Source organism: Thalassophryne amazonica, chromosome 23 (assembly GCF_902500255.1).
Source record: "Thalassophryne amazonica chromosome 23, fThaAma1.1, whole genome shotgun sequence".
NCBI classification, from domain to species: domain Eukaryota; kingdom Metazoa; phylum Chordata; class Actinopteri; order Batrachoidiformes; family Batrachoididae; genus Thalassophryne; species Thalassophryne amazonica.
In genome coordinates, this window is record NC_047125.1 from 29,966,581 (window position 1) to 29,989,761 (window position 23,181).

At 39.6% G+C, this 23,181-nt stretch overlaps 1 protein-coding gene across 2 annotated transcripts in view; it reads right to left on the reverse strand.

The window, feature by feature from the left end:
- Positions 1 to 214: 214 nt before the first annotated feature.
- Positions 215 to 23,181, reverse strand: part of arhgap36 (Rho GTPase activating protein 36) — a 42,295-nt gene continuing 19,328 nt past the window's right edge. For both annotated transcript variants that reach the window (XM_034164966.1, XM_034164967.1), the window contains exons 2-12: positions 21,574 to 21,730; positions 13,721 to 13,789; positions 11,437 to 11,726; positions 11,148 to 11,349; positions 10,982 to 11,037; positions 10,138 to 10,288; positions 4,756 to 4,904; positions 2,088 to 2,255; positions 1,929 to 2,017; positions 1,621 to 1,850; positions 215 to 1,546 (exon numbers count right to left, since the gene is read on the reverse strand). In XM_034164966.1, the coding sequence (XP_034020857.1) occupies positions 1,245 to 1,546; positions 1,621 to 1,850; positions 1,929 to 2,017; positions 2,088 to 2,255; positions 4,756 to 4,904; positions 10,138 to 10,288; positions 10,982 to 11,037; positions 11,148 to 11,349; positions 11,437 to 11,726; positions 13,721 to 13,789; positions 21,574 to 21,730 (1,863 nt within the window). In that variant the 3' untranslated portion in view covers positions 215 to 1,244. The remainder of the gene's footprint in view (positions 1,547 to 1,620; positions 1,851 to 1,928; positions 2,018 to 2,087; positions 2,256 to 4,755; positions 4,905 to 10,137; positions 10,289 to 10,981; positions 11,038 to 11,147; positions 11,350 to 11,436; positions 11,727 to 13,720; positions 13,790 to 21,573; positions 21,731 to 23,181) is intronic.

Genomic DNA, 23,181 nt, shown 5'->3' on the forward strand with positions numbered 1-23,181 from the left:
GGCTGCCCTCTTGTGGTTAAAAGAACATTAACAGATTTAATGAACACTTTAAATTTTTTTAATGGGGTGATGAATCCAGAAATTTGTTTTTCTAGCTGAAGTCCCCAAAACCTGGCTGGAGCCAACTTTCCCAGAGGTCAAAGGTTCAAACTGTAGGTGAGTTACAAATTACAGTTTTTTGTCATAATGCGCTGTCAAAATGAGCGGCTTGTTTGTCAGAATTAAGCTCTGTTTGCAGCTCCAAACACTTAAGTATCAAATGCTCTTTAATTTATTACATTGCAAATTAATTTTTGAACATTTATATCTATGCAGCATTTTGAGTTTTAACATCTTAGGGTTTGTTTGTTTTTTTTTAAGTCAGAATTGGTAAAGTAGTTCACCATGGATGTCCTGTAAATGATGTGGAATAAGATAAAATGGGGTCATTTCTTTGTCCCTATCACCACTTTGTCCCTATCCAGCTTCTGTAGTTTTAGATTTCACTGTAAATACTGAATATACCTGAGTTGGCTGGTAATATCAGCTAATATGAGTCTCATTTTTTTTTACTGAATAAACAGTTAATGTATCATTTGTCCATTATTGTAAATAATGCTGTCAGAGCATTGCTGGGACCCCATCACCCCTTGGTCACATTAGCTACAAGAGACAGAAGTAAAATCCACATTTCTAGATTGAAATACAGTATAATGCCTCAACAAGATCAGTTGGACTTCAGAAACTATTTGCAGTTTCCCAGAATGCATCAGTGGCTGTGGTAAATTATTTCACTGATCCAATCATTTTTGACCTACAAATCCAGGCTTGCAGGCAAACACATTTATCAGCTCAGTGGAGTAAAATGGGTGGGGCCTCGCATATCTAATGTGAAGATGATCTTAGACTGGTAGCTGCTAAATTTAGTTAAATCACAGCTGGTTCTGAGTATGTTAGCAGTATTAATGGTCAAGTTTTGAATAAGTAATTGAAGCAAATTTGTTTTGTACTATGGAGTTTTATTGTATTGTTAGAGCAGGATTTTGGAGCCTGTGTTGGGTGTCAAATGTTTCAGCAGATCTGAATGTGAAGTCTTAAAGAATATAAAATACTTCATGTGTACATTCTGTACATCTAGTTTTACGCCATCCACTGTCGTATAATCTCAGGAGTTGCTTCATTTATTGTGTGAGCAAACGGTGCTTAAAAGCTGTCCACGTTTTCTGTCAGACAGTCTGCAAGGGCGTTGATGGCGTTTCCTGTCATCATACGATCGTCTCGAAGCTGGAGCCTTTCCCGGTAAAGAAGTCCCAGAAGTTGCTGGTGGGTGAGGGTTTGCTGTCCTCCCGGGGCGTCTGTCTGACCCAGATACTGTTCTCGTTTGAGCCGCTCAGACTGGAGCGGCTGCTGATGCCCAGTGTGAGGCTGAGCGCAGAACCCAGCAAGCTCCGGTGCTCCTGGACCTCGTGATTGGAGGAGATGGAGGACTGGGCCAGGCTGAGCAGGTTGTGGTGGGAGTGGAACTGCCGCATGTGGTGGATGGATTTCCTGGGAGGGACCTCAGAACCTGGAAGAGGAAGAACATGGTGAGTGATCGATCACATTCTCCACGTCTTCATCAAAACCAGACGGGATCAGCACCGTATGTGGATCCTTGATGCCTTCTGTTCTGGTTCAGCTTTAGGACGTTGAGGAAGACCTCGCTGCTCAGGCTGCCCTCGCTCCTGTTCCTGTCGGGGGGGAAGAGCGGTGACGGAGGTTGTAGTGGAGACAAACTGCCGCTGGAGGCTCCCACCGAGTCCAGAGACACTCCTGTGTCCCGACGGCCTCCTGACTCGCCGCTGCCCTCTGCAGTTACGTGGCTGTTGCTGCTGCACGGCGCACACAGGCAGACGGTGAGTTAGTTTAACGGCGTCGAAACGCATCATGTGAGCTGATAGCGTGGTTACCTCAGTTTCCTGCGGAGGAGGTAGTCGATGACGTCTGGGTCGGTCTGGATCAGACTCATCAGGACCTCCTGCTGCAGCTCCACAGACACCTGCACACACACACGTGATGCTCAGTGCTGCTGGGATTGGTCAGTGTGTGTGTGTGTGTTGCTGACGTACGGTGAAGAGCCTCCTGTAGTTCTGAATCAGCAGCAGCGTGACGTTGATGATGGCTGTGCTGTCCTCGATGCCCATGGCGTGCAGGCTGACGTCTCCTCGTTCTCTCTGCAGGAGGTTGGGCCCAAAGATCACGGCCAGGTTCGCCGCCGTCATCTTGTTCCCTGGAATCTAAACAGATGCCAGCCGGATGGAAAAGGTAAGATGACGATGAAAACTATCGCCAACTTTCGATTTGCTCCAACATTTAAGGTTTTGTTTCTTGAATGATCAGTTTGGTCCTTTAAATAATGCAGCAAATTCCACATCTGAGGTTACAAACCCATAAATTCACCAGATAAACTCCCTTTTTATTGTTTCATGTAACCTTTAAAATTTGGACCAGAGGTCGTCTCCATGACAACTAAGATTTATCAGGATAATGTTAAAATGTATTTATTTATTTTTCTCTGTTGCTGATTCAGCAGTATTGATGGATGAGACAATGTGCAGGTTTCTCCACACAATCTCCACGGTGAATATCGCCATGGAGACAGGAATCACAGGTTAAACTTCTATGATTAGGCTGAAAAGATGGAAGTTTCTAGTAAATACATTTTATAGTATGTTTTCATATTTGAATTTATGGTCTTACAGCAGTTCAATTGATGCTTCATATTTAAGGAGCCAAATAAAATAAATTTTGATGAGTGTGAGAGCCTCCCCCCCCCACCCACAGTATTTGTGTGCTTTAAAGTTGGTCCATAAGTACTTGGACGGTGACAGTTTTGTAGTTTTGTCTCTGTTTTACTGGAGTTGAAATGAAGCAATCCAGAAGTTCTTGTAGTGACGACTTTCATCTTTAATTTCAGATTTTCAGAGGACATAAGCAATTGGACAATTTAAATATGAAGATTATTGTTTATGCAACTCATCACTTTTACAGCAAGATTTCTTCAGACAATACAGGAACAATTAGAAGTCACTGAGTACGTCTTGAACTTAAGTCTTTAAGAAATACAAATGATATGAGACTGTGGTAAATCTGTCTGGCAGTTCCTAAAATCTGTGCAAGGAGACGAGTGAGGGAAGCCACCAAGATACCCATGAAGGTGTTAGAGGTTGTGCAGAGTGTAGCTTTTGCTTGTTGCATTAAATATACTTCGTCCATGGGCCAAGCAGGTTTTCGGTACCACTCAAGGTGACGAAACAACACTGAGAATCCAACCTCAGTGTACCATGGCCAACACAAAAATGTGGTACATCCATCCCAGGGTGGCAGCTGTAGTCAGGCAGGGGGTACACAGAGGTCAAAATGCTCCAGTCATGTTGAAAATTGTACTGCGTTATGTGTCTGATCAAATGTCAGTTTCAGTTTGTACAGGGGTCCAAAGTTAAAGGTGTTCCAATTTTGGTACAAAAATTATGCAAATTATTGTCTGGGTTAATAGGGCTTTAAAAGGAAAGGAACTTTTTTCTGCAAGTGAAGCATCTTTACCTTTTGACCCCTGTACAAACTGAAACTGATCTTTGTCACCATTTTCACTGTTTTTACCCCAGAACATTCAGTCATAGATAGTCCAAACTATTTTTGGAATCTTTATGATCAGACAAATCATGTGGTGTAGTTTTCAATATGAGTGGAGTATTTTTAAATCTTGACCCCTATGTAAACCTTCATTAACCCCTACCTGGCTACTGGCTCTGTAACAGAAGAATTTCTGTACAAGATAACAGATCTGATCTCCCATCTGCCTGACGCACAGTTTCTCCAACCACAGCTCTCTAGCACTTCAGAGTTGTGTTGGTGGCTTTCCTCATCACTATCCTTCTTGCACAGTGATTCAGTTCTTAAGAACTGCCAGATAAGATTCACCACACAGTACCATGCCGTTTGTATTCCTTCATGACTGATGGAAATTAAGTCCAAGATGTGTTCATCCCCTGACTTGTCTGAAGAAAACTGGCTGTAAAAGTGATGATTTGTATAAACAGTCTTTGTATTTAATTTGTCCAATTACTTATGAGCTCTGAATTTAAACTGAGTCCACACTACAAGGACATCTTGATGATTTCATTTTAACTGGTGCATGGAGACAAAACTGTCACTGTCCAGATACTTATGGCCCTGACTGGAACCAGAGAGAGTAAACAGGAAGACAATGTTATATATAAAAATAGGAGAGACCACCATGTTGTTCACAGAACTTTTTATCCCCATAGGGTTGGAACTTCCTGCTCCCCCTCCATGTGGTGTGCCCCGCCTCTTCAAGTGGAACTCCAGGATTGGTCAACCTGAGCTCTAGTTTTAGATGTTTATCTCCAGGTTTTCAGTCAGGACAAAAACGATGCTAATTGGTCCAGTGTTAAGTCTGTGGGAGGAGCTAAGAAAAGGTGGAAGTGTGTGTAAACTTGTGGGATTTTTGGTCTTCTCCCTGTGTGGACATGCTGCTCTGCACCAAGTCCAGGAGATGTTTGCTCCTGTTGTAAGCACAACAACAAACATCTCCACACAGGAAGACGACCAAAAATCCCACAGGTTTACACTGGACCAATTAGCATCGTTTTTGTCCTGACTGAAAACGTGAAGAGAAACATCTAAAAAATAGAGCTCAGGTTAACCAATCCAGGAGTTCCACTTGAAGAGGCAGGGCACACCACAACCTGTGGGCTGAGCAAGCAGAGACTGTACCTCTTCGTCATTCGTTCCGATGCTGTCGTGGGCGTAGCTCTGCACAGTGTGTAAGAGGGTGAGGAGGCGGAGCAGCGTGTCACAGTTACAGGGAGGGAGCAGGTAGAGGAGGTGCTGCAGGTACTGAAGCTGGTCTGCTCCCCACAGCACTGCAGGAGGAGGAGAAGAAGGAACAGTCTGATTAATAAAAAAAAAAAAAACTTACAATAAGGTGTGTGTGTTCAGTCTGTTATTTACTTACCCACGCGTGACTGATTGAAGAAGTAATCATCATTCATGGGTTAATAGTGCAGCAGATAACTGAAGCAATCATTCAAATAGTGATGCAAATACCATGTTTGGCACAAATACTCCTCAGACATATTACTCTTTTGAAAAAGCAGAGTGTCCACGTGAATTTTCAATAGGCAGACAGGTAGGGGTCAAATTTTAAAAATGCTCCAATCATATAGAAAACTACACCACACCACATTTGTCTGATCATAAAGATTACAAAAAGGTACAGTTTAGACTATCCACGAGTTCTATGGAGTTTTGGGGTAAGAACAGCAACAAGGGTGAGAAACATCAGTTTCAGTTTGTACAGGGGTCAAATGTTAGTTACTCCAATTTTGGTAAAAAGTGATGCAAATTATTAGTTGAGCTAATAGGTTTAATAAATCTAATAGTTTTGACTGTGTTGAATGTTTAGTGTGCAAACGACCTCCATCGGATTCAACTGCATGTGACATGTTACCCTGTAATATAATAAATAAGCATGGCGTGGTGCAAAATATAACTTTGCAACTATTTGCTCAACCAATAATTTTGCATAATTTTTTTTTACCAAAATTGGAGCAACTTTAACTGTTGACCACTGTACAAACTGACTCCATAGAATTCAGTCGCAGATAGTCCAAACTATACCTTTTTGGAATTATGATCAGACAAATAATGTGGTGTATTTTTCAACATGATTGTAGCATTTTTAAATTTTGACCCCTGTGTAATTCTTAAATTGACCCCTACCTGATCACCTATTGAAAATTCAAGTGGACACTGCTTTTTCAAAAGTGTAATGTCTGGGGAGTACGAGTATTTAATTTGGTGCTTGCATCACCATTTGAAGGATTCCTCTGTAAATATTCTCATCTGCTGCACTGTAAGTGGAGAACCTTTAGCAGGATTTATAAGATGGAACTGGAGAACTTGTGCCTCTTCAGAGTAAAGAGCAGGAACTCAGTATCACACATCAACACCCAGGAAATAAAACAGAAATGAGACATCATCCACCTTTAAGATCACCTACAGTGGTGCCCTGAAAAAGTACTGGAACACTTGGTATGATTTCACTCATTTTAGTGTGTTTATGCCATTTCAAGTACAAAAAAAAAAAATAATAAAAAAAAATAAAAAATACAAATTTCTAAATTGATCTTTAAACTCCAACTGAAAGCAAATCTGTACAACGTGATATAAATTCATTAAAAATATAAAAGCCAAGATGATGGGTTGTGTAAGTAATGGAACCTGTTGGTATAACACCTGTAAATAATACAAACAGTATGGCACTATACGGTAGATCTGTATGGAGTATAGACGGTACCCAAAAACTCTTCTCCTTCTTGCACAGTCAGTTTTTGAGAACTATCTTACTGCATACACATTTACCACAGAGTGCCATACTTTAAGTCCAAGACAAATGTTCATGTATCCATCCCCTGACAGAAAAGTGGCAATACAACTAATTATTTACAGGTATGTTACCGAAGTGTTCCATTACTCATACAACCTATCATCTTGGCTTTTATATTTTTAATTTATATCAAGTTGCAAAAATTTACTTTCAGTTTGAGTTGAAGGAAGGTTATTTTAATTTTTGTATTTGAAATGGCATAAACACATTAAAAATGTGTGAAATACCAAGTGCTCCAGTACTTCTGGAGGTCACTGTAAAAGGTAGATGATGTCTCATGCCTCCATCAGTTCCTCAAAGATGTAAAGTCTGTATGGTCATATGAAGACTATATTTTGTTTCCTGCTCTTAAGAAGACAAGAGTTCTCCAGGTCCACCCTTAAATCCAGCTGGAGGTCCCGCAATTAACCCCCATCAGTTCCTGCTGTATGTAAACATTTGACCAATGCTTGCCAGTTTTTAATATGTAATCATAAGTTAATAAAGAAAAACAGAGGTACAGGATTAACATGACTTCTCACGCTTAATGTCTCCACCCTGTTTAAAGTAGACCTGCATTGAGATAAATGTGGTCAGATCTCAGAAAGAAATAGCTGATATGTATTTAAGACCCTTATGAATGCAGTAAAGTAAATCTGCAATTCAGCGGAGAAAATCTTCGTTTAAAAATGACAAATTTGCAGCTAAAATTTGGACCTCCGCGAAAACTGTTTCTACATCCGAGACATTGCACTGACGTGAAGGAGAAGACGGAGCGCCACATTGAAACTGATTTTATCTGTTAGTAATGTTACTGTTATACACATCCTGGTTTCAACATCCAAAAGTAAGTTGCAATGAATGTGAGATACAGCTCTGCATGCTCAGATCAGCAGCGACATCGACAGCGGGTGACATTCTTCCCCAACCCTTATGCCTTGTTCTCACTGCCTCCGATGCGTTCACCGAGTCTGCGGGCTCGGTAAACGCCACGGCGGGCCACTCACACCTCCCCCGTGTCTGCTGTGCAGAGCTGCGGCCAACTTTGGCACCACCTCCCTGTCTACTGAATGGAGGTGCGGCCAACTTGGCAACAAGTCCAGAGAATACGCTCCCTTTTTTGATGCGGAGCGCTCCGGCCACCCGCAAGGACAGGCTTCTTGTGGAAAAATCTGCAGCACCGCACGGTTTCGGTAATCACAGATGCAGAGCTCTGTAGCCACTGAGAGAGGTTTGTATCTTTTTAATGACTTGGATTCTTTGCAGGTCCTGCATCCGTACCCCGCAACGGTAACACCGGAGGCTAAAGACAATAGGTTTTCAACGCGACACCACTCAATCAAATGGGTGTATCAAAACGTCCCCAAAAATAATTTTCAAGCAAAAATAAAAGAAATGTGTACTCAAATGTACCTGCAAGACAATATGAAGTTTTAAAAAAAGTTGATCCTTCCGTATAAGACAAGAAAAAGGTGCTTTTGCAAGAGATGCAAACTGACGTAAATCCACAAATTACAGTTGGCACGTGCAATGCATGCTGGGATAGGGTCTTCTCTCTTGTGTCTCGGCAGCGTCCCGGATGTGCTGACAGTTTTGCGGAGGGCTAACTTTTAGCTGTAAATTTGTCATTTTTAAACGAAGATTTCTCCGTTGAATGACATATCTGGGCTTGCAGATTTACCTTACTACAACCCCTGGCAAAAATTATGGAATCACCGGCCTCAGAGGATGTTCATTCAGTTGTTTAATTTTGTAGAAAAAAAAAAGCAGATCACAGACATGACACAAAACTAAAGTCATTTCAAATGGCAACTTTCTGGCTTTAAGAAACACTATAAGAAATCAAGAAAAAAATTGTGGCAGTCAGTAACAGTTACTTTTTTAGACCAAGCAGAGGGGAAAAAAATATGGAATCACCCTGTAAATTTTCATCCCCAAAACTAACACCTGCATCAAATCACATCTGCTTGTTAGTCTGCATCTAAAAAGGAGTGATCACACCTTGGAGAGCTGTTGCACCAAGTGGACTGACATGTCTCAAAAATCGAAAATGCACAACAAAACAAATGAGGAACGAATGGGAGGAAACTGGAGTCAACATCTGTGACCTAACTAAGAAACCGCCTAAAGGAAATGGGATTTACATACAGAAAAGCTAAACGAAAGCCATCATTAACACCTAAACAGAAAAAAACAAGGTTACAATGGGCTAAGGAAAAGCAATCGTGGACTGTGGATGACTGGATGAAAGTCATATTCAGTGATGAATCTCGAATTGGGCAAGGTGATGATGCTGGAACTTTTGTTTGGTGCCGTTCCAATGAGCTTTATAAAGATGACTGCCTGAAGAGAACATGTAAATTTCTACAGTCATTGATGATATGGGGCTGCATGTCAGGTAAAGGCACTGGGGAGATGGCTGTCATTACATCATCAATAAATGCACAAGTTTACGTTGATATTTTGGACACTTTTCTTATCCCATCAATTGAAAGGATGTTTGGGGATGATATCATTTTTCAAGATGATAATGCATCTTGCCATAGAGCAAAAACTGTGAAAACATTCCTTGCAAAAAGACACATAGCGTCAATGTCATGGCCTGCAAATAGTCCGGATCTTAATCCAATTGAAAATCTTTGGTGGAAGTTGAAGAAAATGGTCCATGACAAGGCTCCAACCTGCAAAGCTGATCTGGCAACAGCAATCAGAGAAAGTTGGAGCCCGATTGATGAAGAGTACTGTTTGTCACTCATTAAGTCCATGCCTCAGAGACTGCAAGCTGTTATAACAGCCAGAGGTGGCGCAACAAAATACTAGTGATGTGTTGGAGCGTTCTTTTGTTTTTCATGATTCCATAATTTTTTCCTCAGAACTGAATGATTCTATATTTTTTTCCTCTGCTTGGTCTAAAAAAGTAACCGTTACTGACTGCCACAATTTTTTTTCTTAATTTCTTATAGTGTTTCTTAAAACCAGAAAGTTGATATTTGAAATGACTTTAGTTTTGTGTCATGTCTGTGATCTGCTTTTTTTCTACAAAATTAAACAACTGAATGAACATCCTCCCAGGCCGGTGATTCCATAATTTTTGCCAAGGGTTGTATATTCACAAGGATATTATATGTAAATATAAGTCATTTTTGGGTCCAAAGATCTGACTGCATTTATTTCAATGCAGGTCTACTTTAACATGATTAAGATTTTTAAACTTCACACACACACATTGTTCGATAAAATGTAAAGCTGCTGCTGCTGCTGGTAACATCTTTTAGAATTAAAGTGACCTATAAAAGCTGACAAAGGACAGCAGGGCGGCTCGATGTGATGAAAACAGAGTTCAAGGAAATTTTCTTTCATGATTTCTTGTGTAAAACATATGTAAAAAAATGTAATTTCACAGCATCTAAGTATAAACAGATTAAAAAATATATACTATGATGCATTTTTAATTATCTTAGCCTCAAGAAATTCAAAATCCAATTAGTTTCCAAATTTAATATTTAGAGATTTTAAGGTCTTTTTTAAATTGTGGATACTGTTTTAATATAACTTATTGTACTTATTACTATTAATGAGTCTGTTTACTTGTTTAAAGAAAAACAGTCCAGAAGATTATACAGCGTTTATTCCATCAAGTTTACTCTTTAGCGTGTTGTCGCCCTCTGGTGGTTACACACAAGGAAATAATATTTGCGTCACCCATTGTGTTGTGTTGCTGGACTTACGGTTGGCGTGCAGGAAGGCCGGGTAAAGTTCTCTGGGCAGCAGAGGATCCGGCATGTCCCGCAGGAACTCTTTGAGCAGAGCCGCCACGTCGTGAACGCTGTGCTCCTCGTCCAGCTGGACGTCCGCGCCCATGTCAAAGTCGTCCCGCAGCTGGACACACAAAGGTTAAAGGTCACTAACCCTTTGAAAAATTTTTTTTTTTTTTAATACTGCAGGAAAATGAACTTAAGATGCTGCATGTAATTAATCTGTTCCTCAGAACCAGCAAACCTCTTTAAACCACTTCTGACTACAAAGAACGTTTATTTGATCGACATAACTCTTGTTGTCATGTGTGTCTGGTAACAAAACAGCTTAAAAAAAATTGCACACTGACAGCAGAGGAAGTCACCAAACGTTGAATTTGTGCAGATAAGAGTTCAGATTGTATCGTGACCAACGTTTATTTGATAAAATGAGTCAAACTGTGAGGCCTTTAAAGATGTCTGAGTTTGGAAACACACACACACACACATATATATATATATACATATATATACACACACACACACACAAAATTACTTAGAATTTTATATTTTCTGAATTTTAAGTAAGTTTAAATATTAATAAAGAATTTTAAATAAGTTTCACAGCATCCTGCAGACACTAATTTTTCCCTAATTGCACATTTTAATTCAGAATAAAATTTAATCACTTGGTCTTTAAAATTTTATGCACTTGCAGTGTTAGAAAAAAAAATTACAGTATAACCATTAAGTTGAAATACTATTAAGAGGGGAGGACATGTGCTTTATTCAACAAACTGCCCACTAGGGTGCAGCAGAGGGGTTAAAATGTTCTCACCTGTCTCACCCTCTTCTTCGAACTCCCAACTCGGAAAATGCCGACAGTCTGCAGACCTGAGGAGAAAAAAAACCCCTGGACTTTAAAATGAATTAAAAAGTAAAAAGAATCCTGATGATGTGCAGCAGTTCTGTGACATTTGGTAAAAATACAGCGAGCGTCTCACCATGCGTCTCGATGTGGCTGCAGCACCCCTCCAGCACTCGGGGAACCTGTCTGTAGACTGGGTTCAGGCTGAGTTTGGTCTGCGTCCGCCCCTCTGAAGGCTTCTTCAGCTCCAGCTCAGCAGGGTGGGACAGCTGCAGCGCCTCCAGCAGACGAGACTGACTATCTACAAGGTCTGAGATGGAGTCGACAGACAGCCCCCCCTACAGGGAACACAGAGAAATACAACTGTTTACCAGTGTTCAATAAAAAGATGAAAATGATTCTGATTTATAACTGGTTGTGCTGACCCGCCGCTGTCCTCGGCTCGTGTTCTCCAAGAACGTGGGTGACAGCGGCTTGTTTTGCGCCTCAAAAACTGGAGCCGGTGCCACCGAGTTTGCAGGCGGTGAAGCCGGACCACCTCCGATGAGGGACGAGTTGAAGAACTGTCGTTTCTCCTCGCGGAAACGTAGGATGCTGGCTTCCAGGTCCAGACAGTCACGTCGGCTCTCCTTCAGGGCATCCTGCCGCCGTTTGTACGCCTGGTCGTTGGCGATGACCTGGGACAGCGAGATGCCAAAAGCTTTTGGTGCAGATTCTGAGGAAGAAAAATTAAGAGAATAACAATGAATCAAGGCCACAGACACAGAAAGCTGATAGGTTTATTGTTCACAGAGAGCACACGATGAGAAGCAACATCAGAGATTAGAGGTTAAAGTAGATGAGCGCTATAAGAATAGACAGAATGGATGGACAGAGGGACAAACAGATAATCCCGTTAGAGCCGCAGCAGGAGCTGCAACACACTGTAATTACAACACAACAAAAAACCTTTTAAAAATGATTTTAAGTGAGCAGGTTGTCTGTTTTTCCTCTATAACGTAAAACAGCTCATCATCTGCAAACAACTGCAGAAATCACAACAGTTTAACCAAAAATCAGTCACAGACAAAAGGCTGCTTTAGTCCAGAGACAAAGCAAAAACCTTTTAAATGTCCACCACAGAAACTGGACATCAAAGAGAAGTGAGTCCCAGTAGGTTTACCTTGTGAACACACATTTACATAGAGGTTTTTGTCTTGTCATAGTTCAAAATGTGTTTGTGTTTAGTAACGTCAGGACTTTCGTGTCATTAGAGTCCCTGTGCACTCGAGCAGAGCCAACAGGAATGTCACCAGGTCCCAATGTTCCATGTTTTGATTAGCAGGGTTTTGCTTTAGCTAAGTCCGTTAGTGTAATAAGCTGGTGGCAGGTGTGTGTGTTTGACCTGCTGTGATAATCACGAGAACAGAGAACATCTCTCACACACACACACACACACACACACACACACACACACACACACACACACACACACACACACACACACACACACACACAAAAAAAACAAAACTTTATAGTCATTCCAGTTTAGACCAACACATATTTATTTCTGAGACATTTCCTCCAAAGACAGAGTGGAAACAACAGGAGTTGAGTATAACATTTAGGGAACATTCTCTGACGCATAAGCAGCTGCTTTGCTAAAATTGTGCCGAAAAAAATTTCGTACAAATTGTAATTTCCTTCTACGTAACTCACTGTGACCTGAATTAAAAACTGGTTAGGTTTGACTGGCAAATTAATGCCACCATCCAATTGCAAGTTATCTGTTATGTTAAGCAAATGAAGGTAGCAATCATACCAGCTAGCAGCGCCACCTATTTAATTTCACAGAAATTTGCAGTCGGTTCTCAGATTGAGACTGGAAAAATTACGGCCAGTTTACTATCGGAGTAAATAGTAATCCACTTTAGTCCCTGTAGTGGTTCTCTTCTATAGCTAGCTTAGCTAACACGTTTGTAACTTGCTAAAACGAGCCAACCTGTCAGCCAGAAAGCACCAATGAGATGTAAGAAATGACAAATTTCTTAATTACAATTATTAATTAATTGCATTTGGTCATTTTGCCCTGATGGGAATTTAAAATTCCGGCTCTGTTAAGTTTTTCGTTCTAGGGGCCTGGTCAGGTCGAGTTTGGGAGCGCACACTATTCATGTGCACTGTGTTACATCCACCGCCCACCCGCCAGGCAGGCAGGCCAATGGTCCAGCCACACCTCTGGACAGTAAACATTTATCTGCTGTTGCTAGGTGAGCGTGTCCTTGGCCTTCTGCAGCCATGTTACATGTATATACATGTACATTATATTATTATAGTATATGTATTTATATTTATTCCTTCCTCAAATGGTGGTAGAACCACTCTGGTCTTTTCTGGGTCACTTTCCAGTTAGCAGCATCACTAAATAATTTATAGTTGTTGACGTTGTGCTTTATGAGTGATGAGCGCAGCAGGAGCACATACGTCACCAAACCTCCTGTTCTGTTAATGCGTGCACATAAAATTTTCTTTGCGTGTAAATCCGGCCCTGGAGGAGTTGTTTTTGTTTTATGACGGTGAGTTGATGGTGTTCTCTTTTGTGCTGGAAGTCTATAGGACAGAAAAAGTCCCCCGAGCCGTCCGTGCTGCTCATATGAACACGGTTAGTGGTGAGTGCGCTCAGGCGTCAGTGTGGTATCGTGTTTAACCGCATGCGTGTTTGTGTCTCACCTCGTTCTTTCTTCTCCTTTGAAAAGGAGTCGAACTTCCTTCGCAGTGATTTTCTTCGTTTGCGTGTTTCTGTGAGAGAACAAAAAGACGTCATGAATAAAAGACGTCTCATTTAAAAGGTACTTACACATTTGTCTCTTTTTACGTCTGGTTTCGGTGATTTTAATAAGAGCTGTTCAGTCACACACACACACAATTTTTCATCCAGACAGACGATAACTTACAGTCCACAAGTTCACCAAGACGACATTTCAACAGATGACACTTTGTCTGACTTCACTGACCCAGAGATGAAAAACAAAAAGCTATTTCTGTTTGACTGCGTTTGAATACACATATAAAGTTAGAAAGTGCATTTTTCTTTTTGTTTAAGGTGCCCTTTTGGGGTTGGGGGTGCAGTCAGGTCCCCCTCCCCGTTCATTTTACGGTAAACTGTAAATTTTTCCTTTGATGCAGATGCTGCTACTTCTTGGATGGTGTTCTTGATCTGATCAAATGTTCCTTTAAAAGAGGGTGTTCTTTCACTTTCCACATCTTCCAGGCATATTGATGTCAATGAGGTCAGTGGTTTTTTCCAGACAGTTGATTTCTCCACAAACTAACATTTTTAGATCAACAGTGATGTTTTCGCCCTCTACAGGTAACAGATTCCAACTGCACGTACTGTGCATCCGGAAAGTATTCACCGCACCTCACTTTTTCATGTAATGTTACAGCCTTATTCCAAAATGGATCAAATTAAATTTTTCCTAAAAATTCTACACACAATATCCCATAATGACAATGTGAAAAAGTTTTTTTTTAAATTTATTAAAAATAATAATAATAATAATAAGCTAAGAAGTCACAGGTATACAAGTATTCACAGCCTTTGCCATGAATCTCATAATTGAGCTCAGGTGCATCCTGTTTCCACTGATCATCCTTGACATGTTTCTACAGCTTAATTGGAGTCCACCTTGTGTAAATTCAGTTGATTGGACATGATATGGAAAGTCACACACCTGTCTACATGTAAGGTCCCACAGTTGACAGTCAGAGCACAAACAAAGCTTGAAGTCAAAGGAATTGTCTGTAGACCTCCAAGACAGGATTGTCTCCAGCCACAAATGTGGGGAAGGAAGGTGCATCAACAAAGTATTGAGCAAAGGCTGTGAATACTTATGTACATGCGATTTCTTAGTTTTTTATTTTTTAATAAATTTGCAAAAATTTCAAATATACTTTTTTCATGTTGTCATTATGGGGTGTTTTGAGTAGAAATCTGAGGGTGAAAAATGAATTTACTCCATTTAGGAATAAGGCTGTAACATAAAATGTGGAAAAAGTGAAGTGCCGTGAATAATTTCTGGGTACGCCGTAAAATGTGTGAGATCACCTGAGAAATTTTATCAATGAGGAAAAATTAAAAATCTCAGCAGCCCAGATGTTTACTGTTTGTATGGTGTTTCTGCTTTTTAATTTTATAAAACAGAAGGTTGTTGATGACAACAGAATTATTAACTGGGCAGCATCATCAAAAAAGAAAATCCAAAATTATCCAACAGATATAAAACATTAGTACTCAACTTAAAGCAAAAGCTCAGACACTTAAATCGTATTATTAATTTGACAGAGAGACATAAACGTTCATGTCCAAATATTTAAGGACAGGACTGTTGGTGGTTTAATGCAGAAAGCCTCAACCGGTTATTTTTATTGCAGGAAGTGTAGGCTTTGTTTTTTAAGCAGAAAAGGCTCTGCTTAAGGTCAACACAGCCATAAATCCATGCCTACGTGCTAATGGCTAACACTACACGACACCCTCCTGCTGGGACCATGTTTACACCAGAAAAAGCCTTTGTTTGGGTTTGTAACACTAATGTTTAGAAATAACTCATTCAAGGCTGTATTATTCCTGTTAGTCCTGAATTACTCCATCTGGAAAATTTGGTAAGCAGAAACAGCAATGGGAATACAGCACATCCGGAAAGTATTCACAGCACTTCACATTCCCACATTTTATGTTACAACCTTATTCCAAAATGGATGTTTTTCCCCACAAAATTCTACACACAATACCCCATAATGACAATGTGAAAAAGCTAAGAGTTTTGCAAATTTATTAAAAATAATAATAAAAAAACTCATAAAATCTTACAGCACATGTCATTTCTTAGTTTTGATTTTTTTGCAACAAAAAAAAAAAAACTTTTCATGTTGTCATTAAATTGAATTTACTCCATTTTGGAATAAGGTTGTAAGTGAAGTGCTGTGAATACTTTCCGGATCCACTTTATTTCTCCCATTATTCCCAGGGAAGAGTGATGAACATTAATAAAAAAAAATAAAAAACTGAGCAGAGGAGGTCAAATTCTCATGGCAGGAAATTAAAGTTTATTGGTAAAGCACATGGTTCCTCCCACCACACACACACAGCAGCACGACGGCATTATTCCTGGTTGCACAGAGGTGAGAAGACACTGAGGAAAAACAACACGAAGCTACCAAACACAACAGCAGCACATACATTTATCTGGACAATAAAGTTTGTCAAAACTGCAAAATCTGATTTAAATCCAGATTACAGAATGCGCGGAACTCAAACCTCTGCTTGACTAAACCATTTCTGGTCCCGCTGATTTAATTGTGAAAATATCGTCGGTGTCCTCTCCGCGTTCATGAGCACACAAACAGATGGAGATGAAACACCTGATGGGAACAAGCGAGGGTCAGAGAGAGAACAGCGTTCATCCTGATCCAGGAAATGAGGCCGCGGAAAACCGGAGAGAATGTGCGTCACAAACGTGTTGTGTACACGTTTGTGTAAATTCAGTCACAGATTTAATGCATCAAATAATCAACCGGAGAGACAAACACGGAGCGCGGTGGGAGGCAGTGCAGAGACCGTGACGGACCACAGAAAGTCCTACATGACGGGGAATATATATATATATATATATATATATATATATATATATATATATATATATATATATATATATATATATATATATATTCCCACGTTTCCTCACAGAGTTCTTTGTCTCCGAGCCAAACACTCGTGTCTCTGATGCTGCAATTAAAGGTCAGAAATCCCAAATGTACTCATCATGGACACGGACGTCCTGGAGAAGGGAAGAGTGCGGGGCCAAGTTTTATTTAGCATTTCCTCAAACCCATTACGGTCAGAAATAAACATACAGCACACCTAATATTAGACTCAATGTCCTATGGTGGCCATCAAGAAGTTTCTCACAGAGTTCTGATTGGATATTTGTCAAGTTTAAGCAGGTCTGTTGGTTTGCTGGTTGAGATCCAACTTCTAATCAAAGTCCAGGCATTTCTGGTAACTTCGATGTCTGTTTGGGGTCACTGGCATCTCTGAACACGTAGCCCCGTCCAAGCTTCAGTTGATGGTTTGAGGTTTTAGTGAAGAATTCTGAGGTAGACCTTCTTCTTCACACAGTGAACCTCTTCCACTGCTATTAAAACAACCCCACGGCATGATGGTACCATCACCATGGGAACAGTCAGTCCAGCGGCTCCCTTTTACTCAAATATACCTCTGGTCACTGTGGCCAAACATCTCCATCTCCATCTCCAGGAGATTTGTCCATGTCTTCAGCTGAAGACTTTAATCAAGCATGAAGGTCTAGATTTTGGAGCAGGAGCTTCATTTTGGATTTTCCAATGGATTCACATTCAGGCGATGACACTGATGTTCTAGAAACGTCTACCTTACGGCAGGTTTGCCCCTTTGGGGTTCCTGACCTTCTGACCGTTCCTGTTTGAACACAAAATCTTGGACTCTGCAGTTGTTTACAAATGACTCCAAGAGATGTTGCAGACTTATGTGTATCTGCGATCATCTTTCTTTGGTTTTCACCGAGCTCCTCGGAATTTCCCTCTATATTGTGTGTTGGCGGATCCACATGAGTGCTTGTCAAACAAGCCAGCTGTAGTCCATCATCACTGACAGGAAGATAAGAGGTCTCATCAAGATTAAAAAAAACAGCCTAGAAACTTCAGGCACCACTGACATTATAATCCAATTCAGTGAATTAACTTTTTTTGTCCCGTGTTGATTTCACAAAACCCAAAACAGACCAAATGTTGTCACCATATTCTTTTAAGTAATAATAATAATAATATGTCACAATGGAAACAGATCAGATTCATTAATCAGCCTACATTGAGGGGGCGGGGCCAAACAGAGGACACTGTTGGACTAATTTGTCCATTTTCTCAATGCTGTGATCCCTTTGACATTTCTGTTGTTTTATTGGTATCTATGGAACAAATACCACAAATATATCCCAAGATGAGTCTGTGGGTTAAAAAGAAAAACCAAAACAAAACAAAGTTCCCAAACCAGCATTATTGGCTCAGGACCTGATAATATTTCATCGTGCACTCAGGTTCCTTGTTTTGCTGTTATCGAAACAAGAGCCTTTTTTCTACAATCAAAAAATGTAGTTGGATGAAAAATGTAGGCACTCTGGAATATTAGGATGGATCCAGATCAGGAATTGGGGCCCACCCATATTATTTTATTTATTTATTTATTTTTATACAATTAAGGACAGACCTTTATCACACATCCAAGAAATGTACATTCCTGCCGACATGATGGTTGTTGTTAAATTTCAGGAATGTTTGGCCTCAGTGGACGGACGCTCTCTCTAAATTTTTGTTGATAAATTGTTTTATTTTTTGTTAAATAATTCCTCACTGATTTTATCTCTGCTGGGAGTTAGTGTTTTGAGTGCTGTTGTATGCCGCGTCCTCCCTCGCTGGTTTACGAGGGTTTGGTAGATTGTATGGGAGACCAGAGATTGTGTTTGTAAATCATACAACCCCTGGCAAAAATTATGGAATCACCGGCCTCAGAGAATGTTCATTCAGTTGTTTAATTTTGTAGAAAAAAAAGCAGATCACAGACATGACACAAAACTAAAGTCATTTCAAATGGCAACTTTCTGGCTTTAAGAAACACTATAAGAAATCAAGAAAAAAAGATTGTGGTAGTCAGTAACAGTTACTTTTTTAGACCAACCAGAGGAAAAAAATATGGACTCACTCAATTCTGAGGAATAAATTATGGAATCACCCTGTAAATTTTCATCCCCAAAACTAACACCTGCATCAAATCACATCTGCTTGTTAGTCTGCATCTAAAAAGGAGTGATCACACCTTGGAGAGCTGTTGCACCAAGTGGACTGACATGAATCATGGCTCCAACACGAGAGATGTCAGTTGAAACAAAGGACAGGATTATCAAACTCTTAAAAGAGGGTAAGTCATCACGCAATGTTGCAAAAGATGTTGGTTGTTCACAGTCAGCTGTGTCTAAACTCTGGACCAAATACAAACAACATGGGAAGGTTGTTAAAGGCAAACATACTGGTAGACCAAGGAAGATATCAAAGCGTCAAGACAGAAAACTTAAAGCAATATGTCTCAAAAATCGAAAATGCACAACAAAACAAATGAGGAACGAATGGGAGGAAACTGGAGTCAACGTCTGTGACCGAACTGTAAGAAACCACCTAAAGGAAATGGGATTTACATACAGAAAAGCTAAACGAAAGCCATCATTAACACCTAAACAGAAAAAAACAAGGTTACAATGGCTAAAGAAAAGCAATCGTGGACTGTGGATGACTGGATGAAAGTCATATTCAGTGATGAATCTCGAATCTGCATTGGGCAAGGTGATGATGCTGGAACTTTTGTTTGGTGCCGTTCCAATGAGATTTATAAAGATGACTGCCTGAAGAGAACATGTAAATTTCCACAGTCATTGATGATATGGGGCTGCATGTCATGTAAAGGCACTGGGGAGATGGCTGTCATTACATCATCAATAAATGTACAAGTTTACGTTGATATTTTGGACACTTTTCTGATGTTTAAGGATGATGACATCATTTTTCAAGAAGATAATGCATCTTGCCATAGAGGAAAAAACTGTGAAAATATTCCTTGCAAAAAGACACATAGGGTCAATTTCATGACATAGGGTTAATGTCAACGAGCAGATGTGATTTGATGCAGGTGTTAGTTTTGGGGATGGAAATTTACAGGGTGATTCCATAATTTATTCCTCAGAATTGAGTGAGTCCATATTTTTTTCCTCTGCTTGGTCTAAAAAAGTAACCGTTACTGACTGCCACAATCTTTTTTTCTTGATTTCTTATAGTGTTTCTTAAAGCCAGAAAGTTGCCATTTGAAATGACTTTAGTTTTGTGTCATGTCTGTGATCTGCTTTTTTTCTACAAAATTAAACAACTGAATGAACATCCTCTGAGGCCGGTGATTCCATAATTTTTGCCAGGGGTTGTATTCAGTGTGTTCCCCCGTTACTCCACATGGAAAATCTAGGAAGTGTGCTCCCTAACGGTAGGAATTTACTACTAAACTTTCACTCGTACAAACTAAAAATCCTATTCATGCATTAAATAGAGACACATCACACACCCATCTGGATCCTGGTTAACAGGAAAAAAAGAATTTATGGATTTATCCCAGAAGAGAAAAAGTGCAGATAATAGTCAAGGGCATGAGAAAGCAGAAAGGGATGAGTGGACTCTCACAGGATGTACGAGGAACCAGAAACCACATCCCATCTTATCCTTACAAATCCTCTAAGGCCTGATGGAGTGAAGTGAAGCAAAGCAGGAAAATGAAGACAGCAAAGCTGAAATAACATGAATTTCTGGGAATTTCTTTAAACAAACAAACAAACGACATCAAACTGGTGGAAGAATCCTTGAGAACTTTACAAATCAAAGTGAAAAACACTTGCAGTAACGTTCAGTATGGAGAGGCTGTTGTAACGGTTTTACTTCCTGACTGTTTACTGCAGGCCTACATTAAAGTCAGCGTTAACATGTCAGCAAGCTAACGATGTCCCCCGCCCCAAACAGTTAAAAGTAGTTTATCTCTTATTTAATTTATTTACCACTGGTATAAAGTCGTTTATGGTCAATCCAATTTTAAAATATATATTTGGTTCAAAACCCATTTGTAGTGAGCAAACAGGATTTTAAACCACTCTATCATCAGCATAGAAGAGTTACAAATCAGATTAACTGTCATTTAACCAGATTAAAACCAGGGCAATCCATTTTATTGTTTCTTGTGATAAATTTAAAATAGTTTAAAAGACACTAGACCTGAACCTGTTGTCATGCTTGGTGTTAATGGGTGGGAGACTAGATTATCTCAAAAGAACTGCGACATTTGAGAACCTAGAACAAATCAAAAGAGAACTTTTACTTTTTGCTAAATGAAAATGTCTGATTTTTACAATAATAGTTTGGCTCAGGGTTGAAATGGCAGATCTGGTATGGACCTGTATGTTGATTTGGCACAAGTTTTACACCAGATGTCCTTCCAGACAGAACCTGAAATGCACAAGAAAAATGAGGCATGGGTGACCTCAAACCAAAGACCCTCTCGCTGGGAGAATTCTTGTACCACCGTGTTGCCCTGGTTATAAATATAATTCCAAAATATAAACAGGGCCATCAACAGGGCAACACTTGGACTAGTATGAAAATTAAATGCTACGACTTTAATAGAACTCTCATAGAAATGTTTTGGCAGAAAACAAACAATAGGGCTTTCTACCACATAAAGGAAGATATTTTTAAGGAGTGTTCACTCCTCCAGTGGAACTCAGAGGTTCACCAAATCTGTATCAAGCAGCACTGATGCTTTGTGAAGATTAAAAATTCAAAATCCTGCCAAGTGGTTCCACGCTGACTTATCACCTGTTTGCATACTGTAATTCTGCAATTCTTTGAAGTCTGAGTGGGAATAAAAGATTCAGCCACCATGAATCAGCATCATGTCATCCACATACCTTTGGGAATACTGATATTGAAGTCCAGGTCCCTCTCTTCCAGGTGGTACAGGGCCACATCCTGTAACCTGGCTCGCTCCAGTTCAGACAAACTTTGGATGGGGACTACCTGCAACCGCACACTCTGACCCAACATGGTCGCCCACGTGTGGTCGCCCTGTGTAGGGGAGAAATTAGCCGTGAACAAAAGTCTGGAAGGAGATGAAGGATCACATATGCACCCTCCCAAATAGAAGAACCACAATCACTGAGCTTTCCACCACAAGTACATGTTTGAGTACATGTGATTTCTTACTTCTTTTTTTTTTTAAACTGTCAATAAATTTGCAAAAATCATTGTCATTAAGGGGTGTTGTGTGTAGAATTTTGAGGGAAAAATATGAGTTTCATCCATTTTGGAATAAGGCTGTAGCATAACAAAATGTGGAAAAAGTGCAGGCATGAGAATACTTTCCGGATGCTCTGTATGTACACTGAGGTTTCTGAGCCTTCTACAGTTTTGGAGACAGCTTATATACTTGGCCACAGGGTGGTTGCGGGTCAGCAGAAAACAAAACTGTGGAATAGATGGTTTGTGGTCATGAATTCCAAGAAGTGGAGCTGACATTTGAGATAAACGTTAACTGTCACAGTCAGTTTAGAGAACGTCAACCGCTACATTATACAGTGTGTCATTCTACAAATGTCACAAAGTTAAATATTTACCACAGTTAGCATCACAAATTTTATCAAATATTAGTTTTTGGAATTGTTCCTTTTCTGTTTTATTTAAAAAGAAGCTTGATTTGAAATAACTTCAAATACATTTTAATCTCGTCTAAAACAGGGATTTTAAGTTTGATAGGTTTTAAATGTTTGTAAACAATAGAGCTGCAAAAATTAATTGAATAATTATTAGTCTATTATTAAATTAATTATTACCCCTTTTAGTTACCTATTAATGATTTTTAGTCTTTCAAAATAATGTCCAAAAAGTTCATTTTGTGTTGTTAGAAGTAAATATTTTGTAGCTTCTTTATTTAATTATTTGCTCCCATCTGACACTTTGATTGTGCACAAAACAAGGTTACTGACTGTGTCGTCTTGGGTATCAAGAAACTGATGGACATTTTTCGGCATTCTGAGATATTTTATGGACCAAACAACTAATCGATTAATCAAGAAAGTAATCAACAGAATAATCAAACACAAAACTGTTTTGAGTTTGGCTAATCTGGCTAAAATACAGACAATCCACTTCTACGTCATTCATCACAGAGGACAGACTGATTTAAAAATATTTCAAACACATTTTAAATTGATTTACTCCAGATATATAAATGTTCACAAAATAATAAATAATAAGACATTAAGCAGGTTTTTAACTGACTTCAAAATGTTTTAACAAAGACATGTCCAACGGTCAAACTTCAATAAAATATTTTTGGATTTGTGATATACTCTTTGCACAAAACAAATAATTTGAAGACATCTCTTTCCATTCTGATTCACTGTGATTACTTTTTAATAATAAACCAAACCTTTCTTTAATATCTAAAAATAAATGACAAATTACTAATGGATTTATTAGTAGCAGCTGTTTTCAGAGTTGAGCTCTTGGTTACATAC